This window comes from Pelodiscus sinensis, chromosome 12 (genome assembly GCF_052426305.1).
Source record: "Pelodiscus sinensis isolate ZL-2025 chromosome 12, ASM5242630v1, whole genome shotgun sequence".
In the NCBI taxonomy this organism is placed as follows: Eukaryota; Metazoa; Chordata; order Testudines; family Trionychidae; genus Pelodiscus; species Pelodiscus sinensis.
In genome coordinates, this window is record NC_143063.1 from 46,738,453 (window position 1) to 46,759,957 (window position 21,505).

The 21,505-nt window shown below is 50.2% G+C and overlaps 1 protein-coding gene across 1 annotated transcript in view; it reads right to left on the bottom strand.

The window, feature by feature from the left end:
- Positions 1 to 20,415, bottom strand: part of SLC7A5 (solute carrier family 7 member 5) — a 61,462-nt gene extending 41,047 nt beyond the window's left edge. Inside the window, exon 1 of the mRNA XM_089781539.1 lies at positions 19,591 to 20,415. Coding sequence (XP_089637665.1) covers positions 19,591 to 20,173 — 583 coding nt within the window. The 5' untranslated portion in view covers positions 20,174 to 20,415. The remainder of the gene's footprint in view (positions 1 to 19,590) is intronic.
- Between the last annotated feature and the right edge of the window lie 1,090 nt (positions 20,416 to 21,505).

Genomic DNA, 21,505 nt, shown 5'->3' on the forward strand with positions numbered 1-21,505 from the left:
AGGACTGATGTACCCCAAACTGGCACAATCACAGCGGTGAAACTCCAAACTACACTAGCTGATAGACGATAAGCCAGCTCCCGGCAATTTTCCTTTCCCTACAGCCTGGGCTGTCCCTAGGGGGACACAGGGCCTGGGGCAACCAATCCCCAGTGCCCCAGGTGTGGGGCCCAGGGCAACTCCCCTACCTCAGGCCTTGCCCCCAGCTCTGCCCATGCCCCACTCCCTTGCCCACTCCTCCAAGCAACACAAGCCGGGGGATTACAGCTGAAAAGCAGCGCACCCCGTTGTGGTGGGGCGGGGAGAGGAGAATGCTTGTTGCTGCCCCACACCAGAGTCCATATTTGCCCGGGTCTCTCCTGTCCACAGGACGATTGAGGCTGTCACCGCAGGCTCCTCCAAAGCAGGCCACCCAATTTGTCCTATGCACAGAATGGCTCTGCCTTCTGACCTACAGTCACAGATCTCCAGCAGTTAACTGAGCCTCACAGCCACTCTATAAGGCAGGAGTGGGGAACCTCAGGCCCGGGGCCCGGTTGTGGCCCCTGGCTTGCCTGGATCCGGCCCCTAAGGCTCAGAATCATCCCCCAGCTTTAGGGAGCCCGCACTTGCGCTTCAGTCCCACCGTGGGGCTGGAGGACACAAAATCTACTAGGCTGGGTCCCCCTAGGTTCTGGCATGGGAGGAGTGTCTTTCTCCTTCTCAGTGGGGGACTACGTCAGGGAGGGGCTGGTTTTTTTCCCCCCCTTCTCACTTGTGTACAGTCCCAGACTGACTTTTCTGTGGCTCAGTGGCCCCCAGCCCAGATAAGGTTCCCCACGCAAGGCAACAAAGAGAGAAAACGGATAACTGAAGTGGGGTGGAGGAGAGAGGGGAACACACACACACACACACACACACACACACACACACACACACACACAAGCAAAATCTCTCTCTCTCAACATCGTGTCCAGAAGACACACCCCGTGGAAAGCAGGTGCAGAGAGTTACACAACTCCCGCTTCCAGCGTTGAGACTAGCACTTGTGCTGCTGTATAAACGCAGGCGTGCACGCCCAGGCCGGCTCAGTAACTTCCTGTGCTGGGACAGGCCCTGCCGGGTGCGGATCTAACAGAAACAGCTAGAGTGGCTCAAATGAGTCATCACGGTGAGTGGATTTCCTGGTGACTCAGAGCAGAGCTAAGCAAGGGGACAGCACCGTTGCATCATTCATTCAGCCAGCATGGCACGCTGGTTGTAGCGTACAGCGTGGCGAGGACACGGGGTAGGATTGGCTGTTCTCATGTGCAAACTCCACCCACCCCAGGGCGGCAACAGGAGCTTGGCAGAAGCGTGTAAGCTGCACCAAATCTGTATAAAACAGAACAGCTCCCAGCCACCACCGTGCAACTTTCTGCCCAGTGTGATGGTGGAATCATCATGACAAGTCATGTTTAAATCAAGACCGGAAGGGTTTATAAAAGATCTAACCTAGGAAATATTCTGGAGCAGGTCTCTGGCCTGTGCTGGACAAGAGGTTCTCCCCCCCGCGCCATGGCCCCTCCTAGCCCTAGAATCTACACCAGATAATGAGTCCTACAATGAAATGTTCCTTGTTGCAACTCTCATGACAATTAGAGGGGCTTCTTTTAAAAGTTCTTGCTTCTGGAGTCATGTGAATATGAGAGGATTGCAGCTTTCATCCCAAAAAAACCCCAAACCCACACACACAACACAATTCTGGCCCTCGTGGTGGCAAAGAAAAGCATGAAAGCATGACCCGAAGTAGCCTAATGGCTCAAAACTTAGCAAGCACATTTAAAAACCCCCGTGTGTATGCGTGTGTCATAATTTGTGAGCCAATCGGATTGTTTCAGGGAGCCCCGATTCATGAACTTGAATGTTGTAGGTTTATGACACGAATACAGCTCAGGTCAAGATGGAAAAACATCACCTGCAGGAGCTGAAATTGCACCTACAATGGTTCCTTTGAGAGCAGATGTCGCTCTTTGACGCATCCTACAAGGGCTGCACTTTTGGCTGAAAAAGAACTAGTGCCCTGTAGCAAGATGGAAAAAACCTCCCCCCATAGCAATTAAAACTCACACCCTCGAGCTCCTTTGCTACATATCTTTCAGGGGAGATAGGCCATATCACTGTGCCTCCTTACGAAACTGCCAAGAGGTCTGACTTTGAGGTTATTTGCTAGGAAAGGCAGCACTATCAAAGCTCAGCAGGAGTGGGGCCAAGAGATAGGGCTCCTATCATTGTGTAACAAGAGAACACCCCACATCTGTATCTCGGGTATTTTCTTAGTCTATAAAATAGCTAACGTGACAGTGCTCCTATCTCCCTGCCAGGGGAAGTAAGGCAACCTTAGGGCATGTTTACATTAGGAGAACAGGGGTCGTTAACATACAACAGCTTAGGGATGTTAAATAGCGGTTAATTGAACAGTCGATTAACCTCTTAAATTCGTATCGGTTATTTGACCATTCTATAGTCCCCAGAGGTGGGGCCAGCAGCCAGTGTGCTCCGGCCCCACTCCTGAGGAACCCCTTGCTCGGGATGCCAGGCGGGAGCTGGTCCGTGTGGGGAGCCAGTTTATAAACCAACTTCCCTAGCGGACCAGCTGCCTGTTGCCCCATGCTGCTGCCTCTGATACAGAGGCAGCAGCGCGGGGTGGCAGCAGCCCCTGTCTGGGGGACAGCTGAGCTCCCAGACGTGATTCAGCCTAGCTCAGTTCTGGCTTGTCTGCCCACCTGGCTCCTAATACACTTTAAAGGCAGAGCTGCAGCAGGGGTAGGTCCCGGACCCGGTGTGAGCCAAATCTGAGCTACACTGCTGACCAGCCTGCTAAATAATTTACTGGGGGTGTGTGTGGGTGGAGGAGTGTGTAGTCTATAGCATTAAATGATACGCTTTTGCTTATCGGTTAATCGACTACACTATTACATCCCTACAACAGCTTCCATCTTTTAACACATAACTCAGTAGCAAATTCTAGAGCAGGGGTGGGGAAACCTTTTTTGGGTCGGGGGCCACTGACCCACAGAAAAATCAGTTCAGGACTGGGGGTCTGCAGGGGGAGGCTGGACAGACAGCGCGGGCTCCCCAATGCTAAGGAAGCCCTCAGCCTCAGGGACCAGACCCAAGAGCTACATCCAGTCCCCGGGTTTTAGGTTCCCCACCCCTGTTCTACAGAGAAACTAGCATTCCCCCCAGCGAGAAAACGTGTTCAAGTACAACTAGCCCTGTTTATGCGAGGGTTTGAAAACATGAACCACGTTTAAGGCGGCACTTTCTCCCCTAGTATAGACAGAGAATTAACATCCATTTATTTTTCTTCATGTAAACATTTCCTTTGCAAAATGCCCTTTATCCTGCACATTATACGCAGGTCTCTTCCCAGCCCCTTTGCGCTCTCTGGTTTCGCTCCGAACAGCAAGGCTCTGCTAGAGATGCTGGAAGGGGTTGCCTAAAAAGCCTACACTCGGTCTTACATGTAAAATGCTGCGGAAGCATCTGTATTCATCCCATTTTTAAAACTCGCCTTGAGCGCCAGCCTGGGATAGTGAGCATTAATAGAAAAACGATTCCGCTCAGCACACAGGGCTGAGAAATCCTATATTCTACCCTGGGCAAGCAGCAGCAGCACACACACACACACACGCGCGCGCACACACACGCACGCACACCCAAGGGGTTCCAGGAGAGACAGCGTGATTGTGTGGTTAAGGCACTGGACAGGGAGGCAGGAGCTGTGGGTCATAGTCCCAGCTCCGCCCTAGCCTCCCGGCATAAATCTGCGCAAGTCACTTAATCTGTGCCTCAGTTCTCTGGCTGTGCAATGGACAGGGTGCGTTCTTACCTCACATAGAACCACAGAATCCTAGGGCTGGAAGAGACCCCAGGAGTCGAGTCCAGCCCCTTGCTCAAAGCAGGACCCCCCCCCCATTTCAATCATGCCAACTAGGGCTCTGTCAAGCCGGGACTTCAAAACCTCTAGGGACGGAGATTCCACCCCCTCCCTAGGGAACCCGTCCCAGTGCTTCCCCACCTGCCTGGGGAAATCATTTTTCTTAATCTCCAACCTAGACCTACCCCACTGCAACTTGAGACCATTGCTCCTTGTTCTGCTACCCCTGAGAACAGCCTCTCTCCATCCTCTTTGGAACCTCCCTTCAGGAAGTTGAAGGCTGCTCTCAAATCCCCCCTCACTCTTCTCTTCTGCAGACTAAATAAGCCCAAATCCTGCAGTCTCTCTTCGTAGGTCATGTGCTCCAGCCCCCTAATCATTTTGGTCGCCCTCTGCTGGACCCTCTCCAATGCATCCACATCCTTTCTGTAAGGGGGAGCCCAGAATTGGACACAATACTCCAGATGTGGCCTCACCAGAGCTGAATAAAGGGGAATAATCACTTCTCTGGATCTGCTGGCAATGCTCCTCCTGATGCACCCTAATATGCCATTGGCCTTCTTGGCTGCAAAGGCCCCCTGTTGACTCATATCCAGCTTCTCATCCACTGTCATCCCCAGATCATTTTCTGCTGAGGGACTGAGGACCAATGCATTAACGTGTGCAATCCCACAGTAATGCCCCTCCTGCCCCCCACGCACTTACAGCTGACCCCATTGGGAGCAAGCCTTTATGAATGAATTCCTTTACAACAGGATCACCAGCTGACAGCATCACGAATAAGGCCCTTCAAAAAGGGCCGAAGGAGTATTACAAGGCTGAGTCAGCAAAGACGAACTCACATCTACAGCTCTGACTGTAGAGCAGAGAATGGCTCTGCCCAACCTGCAGAGATGCGGCTCGGCCCAATGCTAACGTGACATTATTTACACTGGCTTGCAAGCACAAGAGGGCAATTGCATCAGAAACACCATGACCCAACAGCCCAGCAACCACAGAGCCACACGACACCTTGGGAGTGGAGGAGTCACGCCCAAAAAGTGCAAAGTAAATTCCAGGGAACTATGGATACAAGATCTGGGCCAAAGACCAGAAATCCAGAACAATAGGGCAATCACAAAGGAACACAGTCCCACTCCCCAAACTAACAAGTAAGCAGCTTTGGCTGAGCTAATGTAGCAGCAGATTCCTGCTTAGATCACGTGCAGCGCACAGAACAGATGCTGGAGGGGAAAGGGGCTTGCTACAGACATGCACATAAAGTATAGAGCACAAATACCCATCTTTCCTGTCAGGACACCAAAGCGCTTTTAAAGGTGTATAAAATCTCCAGTGTGTAAATGTAAGGGACACATTTACACAGGGAGTCAACGGAAGAAGAAAAAGGATTCTAATGGGTCTGCTCTGACTACTACGGTTTATAAAAGCTAGACACGAAGTGCATCAGTCGCTGCTGAAATCCAGAGATACTGTCTGTGTGACACAGAGATGCATCAGTTTCTCTATATAGGTATCTCAATACAGAGCTTTAGGAAGGAAGCCCCCTCTCCCCCATCAGCTACGTCTTTCCTCCTCACGCTTTATTAGCTGTCTGAATCTGGTTTTGGACTGTAGCGGTTCCCATGTTAATACTCTGCTCAGGAGCAAAGTTCCCTCTAATCTTTTCCATCCATATGTGGATTTTTTTCCCCACTCATGTGAGGAATAATTTTCATGTGCACCAAGGCATGAATGTGCACCACCAGTAGAAACAAAAATCCAGCTGTGGGTACTCAGCTAATCATCTGGGCAGCATTTGAATCATTCCTGAGCAGCTGCACAAACTTATAGGGAAAAATGATTAAGAGCCATAGATTGTTTTGAAGATGTAAATGAAATTAATCTGACACTTCTGTGACAGGCAGACAAGTATCCCCATTTTGGAGCTACCGAAAGTAAGGTCCTGTCCCATTCTCAGGCTTCCAGGACCACAGGAGCAAGGCGCATGGTCTGTACCATACGGTCTGCTCAGGGAGGAAAGGGCTAACTTCAGCTTTATGGGGGAGCAAACGTAAAGCAAATCACAACCCCTCTACTGTAGCTCCCCCGGTGGAACCCCACCCAATGAGGGTTTGGGTGTCTAATGTGCTTTAAGTGCTAAGCAGTCACTGAAAAGCCTCGCCTGGTCATTCTGAGCTAGTGCCCATATTCTGAGCAGGTGCCTTTACCAAAATTTGCTCCTGGAGCTTTTCCAACCAGTTTACACCACCCCATCCTACAGCGTGGGCTGCTCCTGCTGCTGTTTCTGAATTGCTAATTGGCCAAAGCTGCTTTACTGGAGGGGCAGATGCACCCACATTCCAAAATTTGTAAGAGATAAGACGAGCTGAATTCACCAACAAGCAGGAGATGAAAGACGAAGCGGAAATAGGACACGGCCCAGGCATGAAATGGGACCTGACATTTTAAAGAGAGAACACAGCCCAGAAATGCCATGTTGTAAGTCATGAGGAAAACAGATGTTGCATGGAAAGGTAACCCTATTCCTTTCGGGACAAACAGGGGAGTACTTTACACTGAACGCAGAACGACCTATTGTCCTCTGCAGGGTTCACGACAGGCCAGGGCTACTAACTTTCATGATACGACATTATTTTTCATTGAAGATGATTCTGTAATTCCTGGAAGCTCCAGAACCATCCTGGAGGCTTGGCAACCCAAAGGCAGGCCTACGTACACAGGGACCCATCACATGAAGTATATTCGTTGTGTTAGCATGATGCATCACCTGACTGAGCCCCCCAATCGACACGACAGCAGCTTCTCGGACCTCAGATGCCAGTCGTGTGACTAGTACAATAACGTAACCCACCTCCTAAACCGACTTTAGGAGCACGACAGGGGTTGGTGTAAGATGAAAGCAAATAACGGGGAGAACAGCAGGGATGGTACCGAGTATGGAGCACTCGACTACCCGCTTCCCCCCGGAAACAGGAGCCGGTGCTAGGGGGAGCCAGATTAAAAGCTGGTTCCGCCCAGCACCATCTCCATGGGGCTGCCTGCCCCTTCACCTGCTGCCTCTATCAGGTGGCAGCAGAGGGGAAAAGGGAAGGTTGCTTCAGCAGCAGCCGCTGATTGCAGGCAGCCCTGGCCATCGCAAACAGGGCCTGCTGGACTTGGCACAAGCCAGGTCCGAGCAGTCTGGGCTCACGCTGGTCCGAGATGCTGCAGCTCTGTGTTTTAAATGTAGGAAGAACCCGGTGGCTCTTACCACATTTAAAATGCGGAGCTGCAGAGCGGGCGGCTCCCAGAGCCAGGGCAAGCCGGCACTGCTCAGTCCTAGCTCCAGCTGGCTCCGGGAGCTACCCCCACTGTGGCTCTGCAGGGCGGCCTCCTACCAACTAATCGTGTAGTCGATACAAACTGTTACCTCTGTCAGGGTGGTAAAGGTACCGGTTCCTGACCTTAAGCTCGGAATCTTCAGCTTTCTACCCACATCTGGGTCTAGGCCCTAAGGAGGCACAGCAGGGACATCTGCCCACTGTCGGACCCAGGAGTTCTCAAAGGGAGCAGTGGGTGCCTTGGACTTGCCTACTCTGTGCTCCCTTTTCCTGGAGAAGGATCCTCTCTCCTGCAGCCCGTCCACTACGCTTTGCCTGGGCTTCCAAGCTCCTTTTAAGGCTCTCCTCCAGTCTGAGCACGTTGGAGGCACCCGATCCCTATACCATCTTCTATCTCTTCAGGCCTAGCATTCCCCATCACAGTAAGAAAGACCATGAATAAAGAAAGGCCAGAGAACTGCAAGGTAGCTCAGGACAGGAAAGCAGAAGACGTACTGATACCAAGTGATGAGCCTAACGATGTAACAACGATTTTTAAAACAGGCTCTGGGGCTCCTGGACCCTTTCCTAGCATTTGAGAATCCGATTTCCTCGGCGGCCAGGCCTGCTTTTGGGCCTCTTCGGCTGATCCGCCAGCTCTTCCCACCATGCACTGTCAGCCTGTGGAACTTGCTGCCTGAGGACGTTGTGAAGGCCAAAAATACCATGAGTTTAAAAAAAAAAAACAAAAACAAAAAAACCAACCACACACACACACACACACGAACGATCAACTCATGAAGGCGTATTAGCCAACGTGTGGAGGGATGAACCCACGGTCTGGTTGTCCCTAACCCTCTGGCTGTCAGAAGTTGGGGCTGAAGAAACAAGATGGGAGATGGGACAGTCTATTGGACTAGAGGACACTGATCACAGCCCTGTACAGCAACAGTCAGAAGATTCTGGGCATGAAGAACTATTAGTCCAATCCAGTACAGCCATTCTTATGCAAGAGAGTTAGCAAGGATTGTCCTCTTATCCTGCATTAGATAAATTCAGTCTCCAGGACAGGTGAACCGGAACCTTTGCCCAGAATTCACACAGACAAGGAGAGGCAGACACACCCCACTTTCACAGTCAGACACAAAGACTCTTGCTTAAATCACAAATTAGAAGGTCTGCCTTCAGCAAAGCTAAATTTTGCACAGTATGGGGTGCGAAGGGACAGGTGACTAGTTAAAGAGGGCAAGAGGAAAAGAGAAAGCATGCTTCCTGGTAAAAATGCTGACTGCTGCTTGTGTTGCTACTCAGACACTTGCACGTTAAATTCACAAAGGAAACCTAGCCAGAAAAGCTAGGGCAAAACTAGCATGAGGTGAGGTTTTATACAGACCTTTTTTTGTAAACCTGCTCTCTAAATCAAACCCAGGGCCAGTAAACATAGGCACTAGATAAGTCCTCAATTGGATTTGTTTCTTGGCGAGCGTTCTGCTGCTCTGTGGAAAGGTTTAGTGGTCAAGAAAGTGCTGTCTTTATAAGATCCATCCTTTCAGTTGGTCATTTCGCTACCTCCAGCAAGAAATTCTTGTTTAGCAAAGGAAAACAAAGGTGATTCTATCAACAGGCAATTGTGAAGTGGGCTTTATAAAGTGTGATTTTTCTTGTCCTCTCCACTAACTGTGAATAAGGGGAATTGATTCTGTTTTACACTCTATATGGCATGGACATGGCTTCTATGGACACAGAGTCCCAACGGTCTTGAGTTTACACAAAAATGGATCCCTGGAGATTCAAACGGGTTTCCTGAAAAATAGCAAGAGACTTGTGCACTGCACAGAGCAACATTCAGATACTTCAGTTCAGAGGTGATCCACTGGTACTGGAAATGGACCCTTGCTTGCTCTTTACCATTTTCCTTCCTTGTTAAATATACAGATGTTTAAAACAGGCTTCTCTCTCATTGGGGTGCAGCGCTTGCTGTCAAGTCACAGGATCAGATTCGTGACATCATAATGCAAAGGCAACAGATCTTGAAAGCAGAAAGATTCACATTTTTAGTTTAGACACAAAACTTAGGATGAAGGGGGAAGAGGCAAAGTATTTAACAGAAATACAGCTTTTCTTTAAATTAAAAAAAAAAAAAAGACAACATTACCCATAGTATCAGAAACCCAATGGCAATGTGGTTATACAGGCAGTCCCCGGGTTACATGGATCCGACTTACATCAGATCCCTACTTACAAACGGGGTGAGGCAACCCCGCACTAGCTGCTTCCCCCCAGCAGACCAGGGAGACGCAAAGCTAGCGCCCCCCCCCCCCCAGCAGACCAGGGAGACGCGGAGCGGCTTTTCTCAGCAGACACCTCAGCTTGAGAATAAAGGATTGAGGGAAGTGAGGTGTGGGAGACTAAAACTGAGCTCTGGAGAAATGTTTGTCTAGAGTTTCCCCTACAATATGTACCAGTTCCGACTTACATACAAATTCAACTTAAGAACAATCCTACAGTCCCTATCTTGTACGTAACCTGGGGACTGCCTGTATATAAAGAGGATAAATAATTCCCTTGTGTATGCTATTTATGAGCGAGGGAGGAAAAGGAAAAGGTGCGGTGTAGTCTGTTTGCCAAAGATCAAGGTGCAGTACCAAGGACTGTTTCTACCAACAGGAGAAATCCCTGGACATCTGTTCTCCTGGTGGTGGCAGAGCGAATGGGGGAGGGAGGTAGGCAAGAGTAGGTACATATGAATTGCAGGATGAGAAGGAAGGATGCATGTGACTAACAGTCACCAGACCAACCGAGAAAGAATAGCTGCTAGAGCATCAGAAAGAGGCCATCTGCTCGTTAAGTAATGTTCACACTTGGGATCACCCGTTTCCAGAGAGCCTGGACTCCTGCCAGTGTTGAAACCTGCTCTAGGTAAAAACTGCGGTGAGGAGGTGAGGCGTCATGACTTTGTAGAGTTTGTAGAGGCCGTCCATGAGGTTCTCTCCAGCCAGCTTTTGTGGCTCAAATGCATCAAGCTGGCAGGCAGGCTGGGATGGATTCAGCTGCAGGCCAAACCACCTGAGCTGGTGCTGAGTCACCTGAGAAGATACTGGAGGCTGGCGGTTCTCTCCAGGCACTGGAGAGCAGGGGGCGAAGACGTCACATGCTCCCCCATCTCCAGGCCAATCAGGGTCTGTGGGGGGGAAGAGCACGGGAAGTTTTCTGGCCCCACCCCTTCTGATCGAGGCCCCGACCCTTTCAGGGCGGCTCAGGACCACTTCAGAAATTTGCGAAGTGGTCCGACCCTTCAAAAACTATTGTCCACCGCGGTCTAGGTTTGGTTGGCTGGGCAGAAATCCAGCTGCTGGTTGGCTGTAGATGGTGAGGATCCCTTACGGCAGGCATCACAAACTCAAGAGGAGCCGTCACGAACAGTTCACTTGCAATGAAAACAAAGTGATGCTGTGGTGACTAGAACTCACCAGAGCATCACTTTTCCCTTTCCAAAGTTAATCCCACGGCACCTCCCCCTGAGAGTTTCCCACGAATTCATACTTTGTGGACAACATGGGTCCGCCTCCTAAGACAGAATCCTCAGTATGCTCCATCAACTCAGCAGGATGTAAAATTTTGATTAACTGGCTAATTGAATTTGCATCGACTACTCGATTAGTTGATGGGGGCGCCTCCACCTCTGAAGCGTAGCCACAGCCCTACAGCTCTTGCTATACTTCAAAGGCAAAAGCGCTGTGGGGTGAACGGGGCCAGCAGGGGACATCCAGCTGCCCCCAGGCTGCACGCGGCACCCCGCCCCTCACCCCATTGCTGCCTCTTTCTGATCAAGGCAGCAAGGCAGGGGGAAGCGACTTGTCGACCAGCATGTCGACTAGCTGATAAGCACTTGCTTATCGAATAAGCAACTAGTCGCTCCCATCCCTACTATATACCACAAATAGCAGCAGCATGGGCATGCTTGATCATACAGGCTATACTTCAAACCTCCTCTACTCATACATCTGTTACACTGTGGTTACCGGACTTTTTGCCTCCTTCTGGAGCTGCAGTTCCAGGATGCAGCAGTTACGAAGCTCCTGAACACGTCCTTCCCCGTCATACAGATATTAGAAAGAGGTTGCACCTTCTTATTTCAATACACACTACACAACAGTGCTGACAAAAAATGGATCCTAAAACAACGCACAAAATAACGCGGACAGCTGGCTTCTAACCCACATGCTGCAAGTGCTTGCTCACTACTCAAGAATGTATTACACAAACACCCGGACCCTGGTGACTGATAATATCTGCAGAGCATTTCTAAGCACCCCACGAAATTCGTAATCCTGTGAAAATAAGGAGCAAATATCCAGAGCATCCCGCGCTCGGAAAAACAGCAAGTGCACAGACAACACCAATACTGATCGTTGTGGCACAACAACAAAATTTTCAGACGGGGAGCCAAATTAGTCTGTAACTGGAAAAACGTTAAACACAACAAATAATCTAGCCGCACCTTAGAGACCAACAAAACATGTAGCTGGTATCATGAGCTTTCATGGGCACAACCCAATTCTTCAGATGACTGGAGTATTAAAGGTCCAATTCCAAAATAAAGAGTGGAGGGGGGGAGAACGAAGGGAAAAAGGTGGGGGGAGTCAATTAGAGTGTTCATGTTACATGAAACTGATAGAGAAGGTGCAAATTGTTCTTAAGTACCCATTGTTCAGGTTTTTTTAAGTTATTAGCATGTGAAAGCTAGTGTGCTAGCCAGGTACTGTCTTTATTCATACCTTTGTGATGGGTCCCAAACCTGTAAATGAAGTTAAGTTCCAAGGTTTCCTTATGTATTTGCTGTGGAATTCCATACTACCTCATCATCAAGGCAGCAAAAGGGAGGGCGGGGGAATACCGACTAGTCAACTAGTCAAAATATTATCCGATAAGCAAATGCTTGTCGACTAGTCTTTTATCCTTACTCTGCATGCCCCCAGGCATCTGCCTACCCCTCCTTGAGACCCACTACTTTGGACTGCTTTGCTTCTCTGATGGTTAATATGAATATATTCTAACACCGTGGTCCCCAACACGGCGCCCGCATTTGTGTGTGCCCGCCAAGTGCTCGTGGCTGGCCTGGCCCCGGGCACGTGGCACATGCGCGGTGCCGGAGCCGGCCCCGGGCACATGGCGCACGGTGAGCGCCGGCCCCGGGAGTGCCGTGGATTGACCGCCCGCGCTCTGGGCGCGCGGTGCTTGGGGGAGGGGGAGAGCGCTGGCCCCAGGCGCACAGCGCTTGGCGGGGGGGAGAGAGCCAGCCCCGGGCGCGCGGCGCTTGGCGGGGGCCCCGGCCCCGCGGCTATGGGGGGGGCCTCGGCCCCGCAAGTGTCCCTGCCCCCGGGCGCCGGGCAGGCGAACGGCCACGCCCCCTGGTGCCCGGCAACCTCTGATGGTTGGGGACCACTGTTCTAACAGTTCTTCTTACCCAATAATTAAAACTAATAGTTTTCCTGGAGCAGAGTTCAGTCTCGTATGTCTGGTACAAAATGCCATGGGAAAGGACTTCATAATTCTACAGATCTGCGTCATTTTTATATGTGGCTTCTTTAAGCTTTATTTTCCCCTTAGGGTACCACTTTGTTTATACTTCTGGTTAAATCTTTGCATGTGTGTTCTTTCCTGTAAATATTACCATGTCACCCGATGCTTCTAGTAACAGACTTTTCTCTCCTGTTAGTTTCTGCACCTTTGATTTCTTGAATTGCTTAGATCGCTGGCAAGGTGCCAAACCCCACAGGTAAAGCAGAAGGTATCCTTTTTATAATTTTGATCTGAGGAAATAACAAGGGACAGCCACTGGGCGATTTGCTAATCAGCCAGTTTGTTAAATGTTTGTACTGACAGCTCTGTGGGGAAAGGAGATTTTTCAAGAGTTCAGGATGGGAGAAATTTGCTCCTTGTACATATTAGAGAGATTAATAAATATCCCAAAGAGGAGACTGTCTTGGGAAGTAAGATAAGAATCTGGGCGCTTGTTCTGGAGTAGGATGTAAAATCCCGTTAAATTTAACATTAAGTTTGGCCAGTTTACTGATTAAATGGGCTGGGAGGGGAGGGTGTTCCTTCCCGCCTGGCTCAAGCAGTCCTCCCCCACCTGCCTGTCACGGGCAAGAACTCTCAGCGGGCAAGAACTCTCCTGTCTGGCTGCTTCCAACCCCAAGCTGGGGCTGGTTTAATTATGTGGCAGGAGAGCTCCAATTGTTGAACAATATGCAGCAGACCTTGCAGAGCTGCAGTGCATGGGTTGGCTTGTGGAGTAGACAAGAAGTGTGAACGTTACTAGCTGCTGGGTTTAGGAATGAGCATTCTACTAAAAACCCTGGTTCTCCAAAAGATTTAAATTCCTGTTTACCATAAGTGTAAGCTGAGTCGTGACCCAAATCTATGAGAAGGTGAATTTTCAATGACCCCATTTCAACTGAAAACTAGACTTGCTGTGGAACAACCATGGAAGTGTGATATGTCCTTAACGTCTCGGTAAGCAGCTGGCTAACTAGCCGACTGCTGGATGGCAAACTCGTGTTGTATTTGCACTCAGTGGACGGGCACAGAATAAGTATTCCACTGATCCGTCTTGGGTGGGTTTATTTTACACCACTGATATTCAGAATTAACCTGTCCCTGCAACGATGGCTTGGAGCTTTGATGAGCTTTGGATGAAGTGATTGAGTTGTTCCCTTAATTGTGCATTTGCTTGATAAGGTTCTTAGGGATGTCACTGGAACCATGGCTACGCAGCTAAGGTTACACGACTTAGATTGCATTTATAAACCCTATTTAATTGAACAGAGTAATATTAGCTACTGGTAGCAATAAAGCTGAGACCAGAGGGAGTAGCTATCAAAAAGGGAAAGAAGGGATGACCCATGTAACACACCTTGCACTCGTTGCCATTTCTATCGTGGGATAAGTCTATACTGGCACTTTATTGCGCTGCAACTTTCTGGCTCAGAAACACACTTCCCTTCCTGCAAGCACAGCGAGTTAAGGTGCTGTAAAGCACCTGTGTAAACCTTGTGGATGTAACTTACCGAGAACGTGGAGGGAGATCTCTCCCAGAACTCCTGCTATGGCCACATTGCCATGTTTAAGCGCTGTCACTGCTACACTTTCAACTTTCTAGGGGAGAGACAACCTTGGTTTCCACAAAAACACCCCATTGAACTGTACTGCGTGTAAATGCTCGGTGTTGTCACTCTAGTGTGCTTTGGGATTCTGGATTTCTAAACTCTCACGAATGGGAAGGACTTCTCCAGAGAAACCGACCATAATCCCGCTCAGCGACTTCAGCAGGGGGATTTCCGACATTCCAGGAGTCCCATGGTGAAAATGTCAAACACAGCCGAGAGAGTGAGCATAATGGAGTAGACTGTTACCAGCTATCATACCGAGCTCATGCAAGGCAGTCCAAGTAGCATGATCCAAGCTAAAAGCTGTGAGGGATTTTTCATAAAGCCCATGACCCTAAATGTGTAGCTTGTTGCCACAGCGCAGCCACCTTCCCAGGGATTTCTGCTGCAAAAGAGAAATCAGAGACTGCATGTGAAGTACCCTAACCTTGGAGGCAAAGGTGGTTTTGTAGATATGGAAATAAAACAGGTGCTTCTAAAAAAGGGAGTTTAAAAAGAGGAAAGTATTCAGTTTGGGTAAAATTTCATGAAATCCTGAGGTGTGTCTGTTTATTGTCTGTTGTCTTCTACTAGCTTCTCTTTTATCCCAGTTTCACCTGGCTGCATTTCAAAATCTATGCAAAATTTCTCCTGCTGCATTCAGGGACACATTGACACAAATCAGACAAGCATACGAGTAGTCCTGTGGCACTAACTAGAGACTAACAAGAATATATATATATATATATATATATATATTATCATCATGAGCTTTCTTGGGTTACTCCACTTCTTCAGATGCTCAAGCTCATCTGAAGAAGTGGGCTTTGCCCACGAAAGCTCACGATGCCATCTATGTGTTTTGTTAGTCTCTAAGGTGACACAGGACTACTCGTTGCTTTCTAAGTTACAGACTAACAAGGCGACCCCTCAGACTTTTGAACAGGCACGGGAGTGCTATCTGTCTTTGCAAAATGCTCGTCTGCATCCAAAGTAGCTACTTTGAATTCACGGTGGCAATAGTGACGCCTTCGTGCATTTCAAAGGGGCAGCTGCAGTGGAGCCCGGGGTCAGCTGGGGACTTCCCAACTGACCCCGGGCTCCCTGCAGCATTTCCCCAGAACCCGGGGTCAGCTGGGAAGTCCCCAGCTGACCCTGGGCTCCTAGCAGCATGCAGCCCTTGTGCATATCATGGGGCCCTTGTGCATTTCAAAGCAGACACGCCGCATGCAGCCTGGAGTCAACGGGACTTCCTGCTGGCCCTGAGCTGTGCACCCTGATCTGCATTCCTCCTTTGAAATGTACAAGAGCCCCAGCAGGGGCTCTTGTACATTTCAAAGGAGGAATGCAGAAGTGCCTATCAACTAGTCAACTAACCGCACTGTAACATCCTTAATGCAGAGGTCTCCCAGGGAGTACATCAACTCATCCGGCTATCTGCCTACTTGTACAACAGGCTCCATAAAAAGCACTAGCAATGTCACTACCCATGAAAATTTCATACAGACAATAACTCTCGATACTATACCCTGAAATGTAAGTTTGATATTTCTATTCTGTTACAATTGATGTATCTGGTAAAAATGAGAAAGCCAGCAATTTTTGTGCTATGGCACTTTTGTATTTTCATGTCTGATTTGGTAAGCAAATGGCTTTTAAGTGGAGTGAAACTTGGGGTGTGTAAGACAAACCAGACTCCTGAAAGAGGTACGATAGACTGGAAAGGTAGAGAACCACGAGGCTAGAGAACTGGGAGTCAGGAGAGCCTAGGTTATCATTCCTGCTCTGCTACTGGACACAGGTTGCAGCCTTGGGCAAGTCACTTCACTCCCGGCATCCATTTCCCCATCTGTAAAATGGGGATAATCACCTTAGCTCACAGGCTGCTGGGAGGTCTAATTCATATACAGAGCTTTGAAGAGGAGAAATGTTAAGCAGTATTGCCACCAAACCTCAGATTTTAGGTTTTAAACAATAAACATCCCCCCATTTAAAAAACATCAAATCAAATCAGTATTTACTCAGACTCCAGTAAAACGCTGATCATGGCGAGTAGCACTTAAGGGCTCTTCTACAAAGAGCTGTAATGTTGAATGATGGGGGGCTGATTTCTAAAGCTTTAATTTGGGGGAAGTTCTAGGTCTTGTACTATACAGCGAGGTCAGTCAAAATAGCCACTGTGGTCCCTTTCTGGGCTTGGGATCCAGAAATCCAGAGCAGTGGTGGGTAACCTGTGGTCCATGAGCCATCGGAAGCCCATCAGGGTTGTGTGTGCGGCCCATGAGACATTTTGCTTACCGCTACCCACGCTCAGGGTTGCCAGATTCCGCTGGTTTCCATTTTTTTCCCCTACCGGTATTACAAATGTGACACACACGTAGCGCAAGGCACATGCTGATTGCACACAACAGTGACAGTGAGAGCCATGCGCTCCCTCTGCAGCCAATCAAAGCTCGGCTCTGGTTCTGTCAGCCCGTTGCCCATCGCTGACCTAAAGTATGCCAACATGCTGCCCATTAATTGGCCATGCAGCGTGCATTAAAGATTCCTGGTGCGTTTCAACATGGCACTGCTTGGCACACTATGGAATAGGGATGTAAATACCCATTACAAAGTTAACCAGTTAAAGGATATAATTTTAATTGTTTAACTGTGGTCGGCTGGTGCAAAGAAGCTTCGGTCCCGCATTGGGGTCTGCCCCAGGCACAGATCCGCACAACTGGGGTCCTGCCAGCCAGCCTGCTGTGGATGGGGGGGGTTCCTCCTGCCCAGCTGGGTCTGCTGCAAGCGAGGTCTGCTCCCACTGGGCCAATTGTGAGCAGCGTTCTGCCAGGCTGTCGGCCATGAGAGGGGGGCTGTTCCCAGGCCTGACCCTCCAGTTAACAGGTAAGCCTGCAGGTAAGGCTAATCTTACCAGGTAACTGGTTAACCTTTTACATCCCTGCTATGGAATATTACCAAGAGATTACTTATTACAGCATATACAAAGAGAAAGGCCCGAAAGACCTTAGTTTTTGGAACATCTACATAAAAATAAAAAGTTGTTAAAAATAGACTAAAAAACCCAAAAGCATTATAACTGCCCTCCCCAAAAAACCCAGGATACATTCAGCACTCAACTCTCAGACTCAGCCCTGCACTGTTTCAGCAGAAGTACAGTAAAACCTTTGTTATCCAGCACTTGGTTAATCAGAAAACTTTGTTATCCGGCATGGCTCCCATCCACAATACTGTCACATCTTCAGGCACACAGGCCTAGCTTGGTCGACCATGATTGGCTTAACAATTTTTTACTGAAGTAGTACTAATCATCTTTAATTCAAGATAGAAATGTGAGACCAACTGCCTCACACTACAAAACTACCAATATTAAAAACTTGAGTTTTACTATTATTGTCCATTGGTTTTTCCTAGGTTGATGGGACCCTCAGATAGCCGGAATTTTTAGATAACCGGAACACCCTAATTCCCGAGCGTGCCAGATAACACAGGTTTTACTGTAATTAAGAAATCTGTATTTATGTTACTCTAAATCTAGACATTTTGTGGCAAGCAAATAATTTGAACATTACATATACAGACCCTCTCAGTGGTATCATTTGCAGCAATAAAACATATTGCATGCTGGCACCAAGGCCACCAGTGCAAAAGATGCTTGATACAGGTTTGAGGAAATCAACAGAATTCTCATCTAACTGAGGCTTCTCATTCTCCATGAGGTGCTACATCTACCTAAATCACCCACAACACACATACTTCAATCTAGTTTATCACAAAATAGACAGATGGGTGCGTGGCCACGGTTTATGCTAATCTTGACACACTTAACCATTTAGCCACCAGCTGAGAAATTTTAAACCTGGTACAGATAATCTGTTTGCACAATCTACCTAGCTTGCCATTTCCAGCCAAGCCAGTTTTTCAGGGTGCTGGTGAAGCAATACGGCAGTTTGTGCGTGAATTAACTCAGAGACCCACGTGCCCAAATGCAGCACCTGTCAATGAACAGCCATCATCAAATGGTGCAGAAGTCTAGTATAAATATGGCCCATTTAGATATTCCAAGTAACTAGAATCCTTCCATAACCTTAAAAAATACACATAGGCAATACAATTATACAGTCAATCACCCACCCTCCTTTGCAAAGTGCTTTGAGAAGTAGGGATGAAAGGCACGCTGTAAGAGCTCGATACAAGTACTAAACCCGAAGACAATCACATGCAAAAAAAACCCACACACAAATTAAACCCTACTCCAAAATGAATAGCAAGAGAAATATTTTGATTTAACAAGGATCTAGAAGCGGACTACTGGGTCCAACTCGGCTCAAATGGCACTGGAACCAAGAAGGAAAATGGCCCTATGTTTAGGGGTATGGAAGCTGGGGTAAACTTTCCATTTTGGAACCACTGGACTTCAAGACAGTGAGGGGGAAGGAAACCGTCTTGATTTCAGCAGAAGGGCAAGTTTCTGGCTGGTGATCTGGATGGCAGCGCCCCGAGATTTAGCAGGGCAGTGTGGGACACCGCTCTCACCCCACTGTGCCTTACTTAGCAAAAGAAAAAGCACCTTGTGACAGTGCTGGATGCACCTGAAGGCTGCTTCCTGGAAGCCAGGGAGCAGCTTAACCACACTTTCAGAAACGGTGCTAAAAAGAGTTTGCACGCAGCAAAACCACTTTCAGCACCGGCCCCCCCAACTGACACCTCTCCTCACACAGACGACCGCAGTGATTGTAGCGCTCCATCACACAGGGCACCCGAGTGCCTCGCCCCCACCAATGGATGTTTTCCTCCCCAACCCTTGGATGCTAAGCCCAGGCCTCTCGCCCCTAGGCACAGACCTGCACCTGTCACATGCGGCGCTGGGAGGCCATTTCTGGAGATCATTTCAGAAAGGGGGGGGGGGGGGGTTGTTCAGGAACCTGCCGGGTGGCAGTTACAACCCCCAGCCGTTACTTTTTCCTGTCAGCATCCTGACGAGGGCCTGGCTCAAACCTGACCGGGGGTTGGTCTCCCCCAGCAAAGCAGGCAAGGCAGAGCGGTGGCCAGGGTGCGGAAGGAGAAGACAGCGCAGGTGAGAGCTGGGAGCACGTGGGTCCAGCAGGGAGCCCCGGGAGGCGAGTAACAGAGTGAGGGGCAGCCGCCAGCGAGCGAGACAGACGGGGCAACACCACACGGAGGGCAGCGAGCCAACCGTGGGCAGCTGGAGAGGGGGCATTTGTGGCCAGATACTCACGGACACAGAGGCAGGCCACCAGCTTGGCGCTTTGGTCGGGCACCGGGCAGCTGGGGAAGAGGGGCTTGAGCAGGTAGGTGGCGAAGACCAGGGCCACGATGTACTGGGAGGAGGGGCGGATGATGAGCAGCTCTATCCAGAGCTTGAGGAAGGCGGGCAGGGAGCCGTACACCTCCAGCATGTAGGCGTAGTCGCCGCCGGACTTGGTGATGGTGGTGCCCAGCTCGGCGTAGCACAGGGCGCCCACGATGGAGAAGAGCCCGCAGACGGCCCACACCACCAGCGAGAGCCCCGGGGAGCCGGCCTCCTTGAGCACACCGGTGGGGGTGACGAAGATGCCGGAGCCGATGATGGTGCCGATGATGATGGCCACGCCGTTGACCAGGGTGATGGAGCGCTTCAGCGCCACGCTGTCCGGGCTGCCCAGCTCGCCGGCCGGCGGGCTCGGCGCCCCGGCGCAGCCGTTCTCCTGCGCCCCGCCGCCGGGCCCCGCCGGCTCCAGCATCTTCTCCATCACCTGCCGCTCCTCCTCCTGCGCCGAGCCAGCCGAGCTCCGCTTCTTCAGCCCGCCGCTGCCGGACATGGCCGGGCCGCGCTAGGGGCGGCCGGGGGCCCCCGCGACCGGAGGATGCTGGAGCCGGAGTCCCGGGGGGAGCGCGCTGCTCGCCCGGCTGCTGCTGCCCTTAAGAGCCGGCGGAAGGAAGGGCCGGGGGCGGAGAGAAGGGCCGGGCTCGCACACAGGGCCGGGCGCGCACGTGTTCGCCCGGGCCGGCGCAGCGCTGCAAGCGGGAGGATGGGGGGCGGGTGGCTGCGCCCCTGCCCTGCCGCCGGGAGGGGGGGGTTGATCCGCAGCGCCGCGCCGCAGTCCCCCGCGCTCTCCCGCCGGAGCAGCGCACAAAGGAGCCGTGTAGACAGGACCAGGCGCTGGAAGGCGCGGCTGCCCTTTGCCCGGCGCGAGAGGGGCAGACTCAGTGCCCGGGAGCCTCCGTTCTTAAGGCGCTGATGGTTACTGCCCGCCCCCCAGGAAACCAACTTAGGCTGCACCCCCCTCCCGCCATACACACATCTAGGCTATGTCTAGACTGGCATGATTTTCCACAAATGCCCGTTAAAAGCATTTTCGGAAAAGAGCATCTAGGCTTGCAAGAAAGCTTTCCCGCAAAAGCACTTTTTTACGGAAAAGCGGCCGTGGCGAATCTAGACGCGCTTTTGCGCAAAAAAGCCCCGATGGCCATTTTCGCGAGCGAGGGCTTTTTTGCAGGAAACAAATCACAGCTGTCTACACTGGCCCTTTTGCACAAAAGGGATTTTTACCCGAACGGGAGCAGCATAGTATTTCCGCAAGAAGCACTGATTTCTTACAGTAGGAAGTCAGTGCTTTTGTGGAAATTCAAGCCGCCAGTGTAGACAGCTGGCAAGTTTTTCGGGAAAAGCGGCTGATTTTCCGGAAAAACTGGCCGGTCTAGACTGTAGCCTAGGCTACATCGAGATTGGCATGATTTTCCGTTAAAAGCATTTGCGGAAAAGAGCATCTAGATTGGCACTTTTTGTGGAAAAGCGTCCGTGCCAATCTAGACATGGTTTTGCGCAAGAAAGCCCTGATCGCCATTTTCGCCAAAGGGGCTTTTTTGCGCAAAACAGTTTTTAGCTGTCTACACTGGCCCTTTTGCGCAAAAACATTTCTGGAAAAGGGCTTTTGCCCGAATGGGAACGTTAAAGCATTTGCGCAAGAAGCACTGATTTCGGAGAGTAGAACATCAGTGCTTTTGTGCAAACTCAAGTGGCCCGTGGAGACAGCTTTTGCGGAAAAACTTGCCAGTCTAGACGCAGCCTTAATGTATTCATGGGGCTGCAACGGGGAAAGTAACCTGCAGTTCCTTACAGACACTGTCCTATTGCAACCCGGGTCCCTGCC